Source organism: Dreissena polymorpha, chromosome 16 (genome assembly GCF_020536995.1).
Source record: "Dreissena polymorpha isolate Duluth1 chromosome 16, UMN_Dpol_1.0, whole genome shotgun sequence".
NCBI classification, from domain to species: domain Eukaryota; kingdom Metazoa; phylum Mollusca; class Bivalvia; order Myida; family Dreissenidae; genus Dreissena; species Dreissena polymorpha.
This window is the reverse complement of record NC_068370.1, coordinates 42,043,195-42,051,181: the sequence shown is the minus strand read 5'-3', so window position 1 is coordinate 42,051,181 and position 7,987 is coordinate 42,043,195. Positions and strand designations below refer to the sequence as shown.

At 36.4% G+C, this 7,987-nt stretch overlaps 1 protein-coding gene across 1 annotated transcript in view; it reads right to left on the bottom strand.

The window, feature by feature from the left end:
- Positions 1-332: 332 nt before the first annotated feature.
- Positions 333-7,987, bottom strand: part of LOC127861902 (nuclear pore complex protein Nup107-like) — a 50,270-nt gene continuing 42,615 nt past the window's right edge. The window contains exons 22-26 of the mRNA XM_052400624.1: positions 7,467-7,538; positions 6,132-6,305; positions 3,775-3,843; positions 2,559-2,759; positions 333-795 (exon numbers count right to left, since the gene is read on the bottom strand). Coding sequence (XP_052256584.1) covers positions 691-795; positions 2,559-2,759; positions 3,775-3,843; positions 6,132-6,305; positions 7,467-7,538 — 621 coding nt within the window. The 3' untranslated portion in view covers positions 333-690. The remainder of the gene's footprint in view (positions 796-2,558; positions 2,760-3,774; positions 3,844-6,131; positions 6,306-7,466; positions 7,539-7,987) is intronic.

Sequence of the window (7,987 nt, the reverse complement as noted above, 5' to 3'; positions counted from 1 at the left end):
GAAAAGTGTACAGTTTTAATTTTATTCCAATAGTAGTTGCAGAAAACTGATGAACACAAACATTTTCGAGAGCATATGAATTAATTATACTTTTTAATTAATTATTTCATTTAATGCACTCAGACGTAAACATAAACATATAATTTACATTTTCATTTATCTTCAAATGCATTAACTCCTTTTCCATACACCCTGCGCATATCACTTACATTTTAAATGTAATGATGATGTAATTTATTTTAAAGAGCTTCAACCAAGACAGTTTTTGTTCATTCATTAAGGATTCATCATGTTATATAGATATAAACTTTCATGTCATCACAACACATCAAAACAAATGAGATTTTGTATTGGTCATCAAAAGAAATTACAAACTACAGCAGGTATTCAGCAAAGAACAACTAATCGCTAGAAATCCAAAAATTTAGACCAACCAAGTCATACTAAACATTATTCCTTTTGTGTGAGATCATTATTTTCCTTAATTTGAATATAGTTGATGTCTTCAATTTTTAATAAGTAATTCACAAACATCTTCAACAGATATATCCTCATAACATGATTTTATGAATGCGGACTGATGTTAATTATTGTCCTATGACATGTCTGGTTGCACCGTGAAGGCCCTCTCTCAGATCCCAAGTCTGCTATTTCAATTCATACACTAAGCTAGTTGTCTCTTTACAGCTATTAGTCCCTTTCATATCCCAGTGGCCCTCTTCCCTGGTCAAGAAGTTTCAGTGACGATTCTCGCAGCAACAGAAGCAACCTCTGCATTTCCTCCTTGCGAAATACCTGCAAAGTTAAAAATATGGGGCATCTATCTGGGAACACTGGACTAAATGCATGTTCGTAAAGAGAAGTTAAAAGTGTCTTCCCTGATTAGCCTGTTGACTGCACAGGCTGATCAGGGACAAGACTTAACCCTTTGCATGCTGGGAAATTTGTCGTCTGCTTAAATGTCGTCTGCTGAATTTCTAAAATTAGCATTTTCTTCGATTTTTTTCAAAGAATACTATCAGAAAAGCAAACAGTTTGGATCCTGATGAGACTCCACGTTCTGTGGCGTCTCATCTGGATCCAAACTGTTTGCAAAGGCCTTTAAAATTCGGTTCCCGCACTGAAAGGGTTAAGGCCTTTATGGAATTAATTGTTTAAAGGAGTTCTCTTGTAAACAAAAATTCAGTGCATGCGGAATGTGTTGCTCATGATTAGCCTGTGCGCGCTGCCATGGCTAATCTAGAAAACACTTTATGCTCATTCATTAAGCCCAGGTTTCCAAATGGTAATTGATAGCATGAACTCATATATCAAATTCAAGGATAAGCGATGGCTTAGCACTTCTTTCAACTCGTTATATTTTCTTACGCTGCATGATTGTGAACTTTGAAGGAGTTTATAAGCTGTTCAACAGATATATGATTGAATAAAACCTACACAGAAGACAACAAAATATCATAAAAAACATCAGCTTGAATATGGAAATTGTTGACTGTGACATCAAAAGGTTGCAAGTTTGAAGTGACATATGGTGTCTGCTTAGAGACCGAGAGGTCACGGGTTCAAGTGTTCTTTAGATCTCTCCAAAAGACAACAATTACTGGTTCTATTCAGGAAACGGACCCAAGAGCGATTCAATAAGCCTGATGGCTTTCCATGCAATTTAGATTTAATAAGAGATTGCCAAGCAATATTGTCCCCTACCGGTGAAACTCCACCATTGTCAGAATATTTTTTTTTTTGTTGCCATAGCAACCAGAATTCTTAGGAACAAAATGAAATGACGTGCATAATTTCCATATTGCCATCTATCCATGTCTCAAGTTTCATGAAAAAATATGAAGAACTATTAACTTAACATAAAGTTATCGCAGGATCCAGAAAAGTGTGACAGACAGACTGACTGACAGACGGAGTGCAAACCATAAGTCAAATATTGAAGACAATAATCATGTTTACACTAAAAGGACTCAAAAGAATAATTTCATTTCATCATTCAGTTTTGTTTGTTTGCATGATTTTTTTTGCCATGGGAAACAGGATTCCATTTATGTAAAGGCAGTAAGTTAGCCCACTAACACTTTCTAGGTAAGCTGGGTTACTGGTACAAAGTGCACATACCTTTTCTATTAAATGAAAACTGACCTAAATAAATCAGAGATATGGGTAGAATAGCAACAGAAATAACTTCATGACCAATCCCCAAGCACGTTATTTGACCGGGCCAGGACTAGAACCTGTTCAGATTTGTTGTCCAGTGCTCTACCAAAACTATTTTTGTTTAGAATCAAAACAAGGCTAGCTCCTTGAACACAGGGCTTAATTTATCTGTGTAAGTTGTGGTCCCAGATTGGCCTGATCAGTCCGCACAGACTAATAAGGGACTACACTTTATAATTTTATAAAATATTTTCGTCAAAAAGAAGTATTTTAAATGGAAAATCAAGTTAAGGTGCATACTGCACAGGCTAATCTGGGACGATGCTTTATACACATGCATTAAGCCCTGTTTTCCCAGTGCAAAGCTTAAATAAACACATTCCAGACAGTATATATACCATGTAGAGCCTATGTTGTTCAGATGCGATGACATCTGCTATGCGCAGGCTCTCCTGGTACTGCTCGCTGGTGTGCAGCACATTGTGAAGCAAAAACACAAGCCCTGGCAACACAAGTCTGCGAAGTCGGTCTAATTGGCTTGAACGCTGACCAGCCTCGTCATCCCCACTGTGATCAGCTATGTCCTCATCAACGTCTTCCTTTAGAGTGGTAAAGTGGAGATGTTGTTAAGTGCTTTGCTTTACAATTTGTACCCAATATATTTGTGATGTAATGATCTTTACATAACAAAAAATAAATAAAGCTAATGTTTTATTAATTTTTCACACTCCATTACTTAATCCTTCACCACTGAGATATGCACTTTGTACACACTAGCAAAATCAAAGTAAATGTAAGGCTAAATTTCAATTTTTAAATACTTACATTCCAACTCTAAGACACTGATGAGCAGCAAACAGCATAAAACCTTCACTGACTGCCAGTTACTAGCAGGCTTTTTAGGTTTAATGCTGTTTGCTGCTCATCAGTATCTTAGGGTTGGAATTGACGCGTTTAAAGCTTGAATCTTATAAGAAAGATCTTTAATTTGAATCCTCAGGGACTACAAAAGCATCAAAATAATGTGCACCTGAGTTGTAAACTTAAAAAGTTCTTTGCTATACAATTAGTTCCCAATATATAGCCCATTTTGTAAAATTAAAATTGCAAACAAACAGGATAAAAGCCAATTTTATTATTTGGAAGCCATAAACCATGCGAAACAATTTTACACCACTGTCTTTAAATGATAAATGAGAAGACACACTCTCTTGCGAGGAAAAAAGCAAGATGACTTTCATGCAAACAAAAATAATAAGTAACAAGAAAGGTGTTTGTCAGAAACACTATGTCCCCTTCTGCGCCGATTTGATTTTTATTACTTTCCTTGGATTTGATTTTTTGACCTTTGACCTTGACCTTTCACCACTCAAAATGTGTAGCTCCATGAGATACACATGCATGCCAAATATGAAGTTGCTATCTTCAATATTGCAAAAGTTATGGCAAAATGTTGAAGTTTGACGCAAACAAACAAACCAATAAAGCAACAAATCAACAGACAGGGCAAAAGCAATATGTCCCCCACTATAGTGGTGGCCGTGGGGGACATAAAAATTAGCTTGAAGTCTAAGTTAATATAATACAAGCATCCTAGAATTACATTTTACTTACTGGTGCTTGGTCCACCATCCATCCACCATCAGCAAACAAAAGGACATTGTAGATGTGCTCCTTTGTGGTCTGGAAATGGAAAATTACTTGTATGATAAACCTTGCAACACATATCATGAGTGTGTGTACATATTTCTACCAATGAGAACCAAATTCCAATATCATGTTTTATGAACTTTTGCAATATTACATCATACTTGTAGTTACATTTCACCTCTGAATAAAGAAAAGTCATGCATAATCTTCATATTTCCAAATATTAACACAAAACCTTGATTAAAACTCAAATTAATCAATTGAGACTGTTATCCTATGTTTAGAAACAGTGGCCTTCATATTGACCTGATTGGTCCTATATTCAATCTACATGTATGTACATGTATGTTGGCTACTCACTGGTTTCAGCACAATACCTTAAAGCAATATCAAGTTATTTAGTGGAAACATTTTCTATATTTGGTAACATTGACCTTGACCCCACTAGCCCAATGTAATCCCACTAAGATCAGCATGTCAGCTACCTACATACAACATTTCATCAAAATATCCCAATATGTATTGAAATACGTAATGTATAAAACAAGAGATGCGTTTGTCAGAATCACAATGTCCCCTACTGCCCCGCTTAGAAGCCATATATTTGACCTTTGACCTTGAAGGACGACCTTGACCTTTCACCACTCAAAATGAGCAGCTTCATGAGATACACATGCATGCAAAATATCAAGTTGCTATTTTCAATATAGCAAAAGTTATCGCAAAACTTTAACCAAGGTTAAAGTTTTGTTAAAGTTTTGGGACAGAATGACAGACAGACTGGCCAAAAACAATATACCCCCAATCATTCTATTTTAGCAATTGTGAATTTACCCAACTTGTCGAAATGCAGGTTTTCCATATCAGCTTGTTATATCTAATTTTGCATCAAGGTTGCTCAATGCAAACTAAAGTTATATTTGTGTGCAAACAAAAGTCTTTACAAAAATGTAACAAGTACAAAATCTGATCCTAAATTCTTAGAATTGAAATTGAAATCATAATGTACAAAAATACAAAAAACATTTAAGTTTTAAAGGTGTATTTTTTGTCATTCATCAATCTTCAGTTCATACAATAACATAAAACAACAGTTGACACCTTTAACATTTCCTTCTAGTCTCCAATACAAATAGTATATATGTATAGAACTTAGTAAAATATATAAGACGCATTTTGAATTTACCACTTGCTAACCATGCAACACGCCTACAGCTACCTTGAAATATTACCCGGCTCATAATACACTTCAAAGGCATTTTATAAGAATTACAAAGTTGGTTATGCCTTGAAGATTTAGAAATCTTTATTGATCTATTAACACTTTTATTGTTCAGTTTAAACAGGTTTTATTCTTGACAATGTTGTAACAAATTGCATTGATTAAAGAAATATATACATAGACTGAAGGCAATTTGGTAAGCATTTTAATAGATGTTGATGCATACAATGGATATTGCCATGTTTGTTTTATTACTAAATTCTTCATCCATTCCTACTTAAAACAAGAGCTTTGTTTGTGAAACACAATGCCCCAACCCATATATTTGACCTTTGACCTTAAATGATGACATTGACCTTTCACCACTCCAAATGTGCAGCTCCATGAGATCGACATGCATGCCAAATATCAAGTTGCTATCTTCAATATTTGACCTTGACCTTTGACCTTAAAGGATGACCTTGACCTTTCACCACTCAAAATGTGCAGCTCCATGAGATACACACGCATGCCAAATGTCAAGTTGCTATCTTCAATATTGCAAAAGTTATGGCAAAGGTTAAAGTTTTGAGACAGACACACTCATACAATGACAGACAGACACACACATACAATGACAAACAGACAGAACAAAAACAATATAACTGCAATCAATCGATCTGGGGGCATAAAAACTCGCATGCATATCTTGCAGTGCACATCTTTTTTCAATCTCCGGAACTTGTTCAATCAAATGCAATTCAGGTAAAGCCCTGATACCATAATTTCTATAAAAAAGAAAATCCTTCAAACAAACACAAGGGCTATTCTATAAACAACAAGACTTTTGCAAAGCCATATTTTCAGCAATATTTCTAGTCTATTTGTTGCTATAGCAACCAGAATTCTTGACATAGAAACAAAATAAAATAACGTGCATAATCTCCACATTGCCATCTGTCCATGTTTCATGTTTCATAAAAATAATATGAAGAACTTTTAAAGTTATCGCAGGATCCAGAAAAGTGTGACAGAATGACTGACTGACAGACAGACAGAGCGCAAACCATAAGTCCCCTCTGGTTTCACCGGTACGGGACAACAAGTGTATTCCTGCTACCTGAGTCTGCATAAGGAGATTATGATGCCAGCGGTCGTGTTCCTGCTCGTACTGCTTGAGTCGATGTTCGTACGCGACACGGTCCGTGAAGGAGCCTCCCTGAGGCACGTGCGGGCGCACAGGCTTACCGTGGTGGTAGTGCTGCATCCAGTCATTGAAACTCTCCATGGCATCCTTGCACACATAGGCATAGTGTTATAAATGAAGATTTCTTTGAATAAACATTTCATGCAAAATAAACAATCATAACATATGAAAACTATGAGTATAGCAAAACAACAAAAAGAGCTGCATTTGAGAAACAAAATGCCCTCTTCTGCACTTTGAAGCCACACAGCAGCTATATCCTCATTGAAAACATCATGACAAAGTTATTTTCTTTTGATATGTGGCAAAGTTACAGGCCTTGGACAGTATCTTAAATTGTTTCGTTAAAAAACTCGCGAAATGTTTATTATACTGAAAATTTCAATGTCCAAGGCCCATAACTTTGCCAAGAAACAAAATCAGCTATATATCTGCAAACATTTCGTGAAAAACCGCTAGAAAACACCTTAAAGCGTTAAGGAAAAAAGTCCAGAAAATGGAATGATGGATGGACAGAGGGACTGACCAAAAGACAGTGCGACTGCTCAATGCCACCCTACCGGGAGCATACAAAAATAACCACTAATATATTCAAGGTATGCTTAAGTCACATTTCTGAAATGGCACAAACAATATGTGCTAATCAACAAGAGTGATTCTACATTTCTGTTTGCAATCCCGTACGTCTGCAAGATTAAATGTTGTACATTGAAAACTGTAGAGGAATGCATTTAAAACAAGACTATTGTCAAGCAATATGGTCCCCTACCTGTGAAACACCACCATTGTCAGAATTTGTTGTGTGTGTATTTGTTACCATTGCAACCAGAATTTTCGACGTAGGAACAAAATGAAATGACGTGCATAATCTCCATATTGCCATCTATCCATATTTCAAGTTTCATGAAAAAATATTAAGAACTTTTAAAGTTATCGCAGGATCCAGAAAAGTGTGACAGACTGACATACATGTACTGACAGACAGGCGGAGCGCAAACCATAAGTCCCCCACAGTTTCACCGGTAGGGGACAATAATAAGTGTCTTCCGCCAGACAGACAGAATGATGGACAAACATCCCATACAATGTATACAGTCCACATAGAAAAGGCATATCAGGGACGCTTTACACTTTTTTATGTTAAAGTCATCCTTGTGGTGACTGCACAGGCTAATATGGGACAATACTTAAAAGCAAAAACGCAATTATGTTGTCTGATAATAATAAATATGTCCATGGAACACTTACAAGGTACGCTTTGATGCACAGATATTCCCTGACTGTGTTGCGGTCTTGCAGGGGGAGCTGAGGTGTACCCGTCTAAAAGAGAGAAACAAACTGATGAAAAAGGCAACATAAAATATCTGAGTTGGCAAAATTCAAAGGCCAAATGGCCAAATTGTGTCATTCTTGAGTACAAGGGGAAAACTAACTGACCATAATAGGTCTACAGCATATTCCGACAAGTATCGTTGAAAACGATGCATGCTCCCCTTATGTTCGCTATGAGAAACAGTAACCAAAGTGTGACCTTGAGAAAATCTATTATTAGACACGATGACCTTGACCCCAGTGACCTCATCAACAGGTAGAGGTCCATGCAAGGTACCTACATGCCCAATATGTAAGAGATCGGTAAATGATTGAAGGCGCTATGAGAAACTGTATCAAAAGTGTGACGGAAAAGTGTGACGGAAGGAAGGAAGGACAAACTAGCAATGAAATGCTCTCCAAAAACAAAATCAACATTTGACAAACTTGATTGAAGC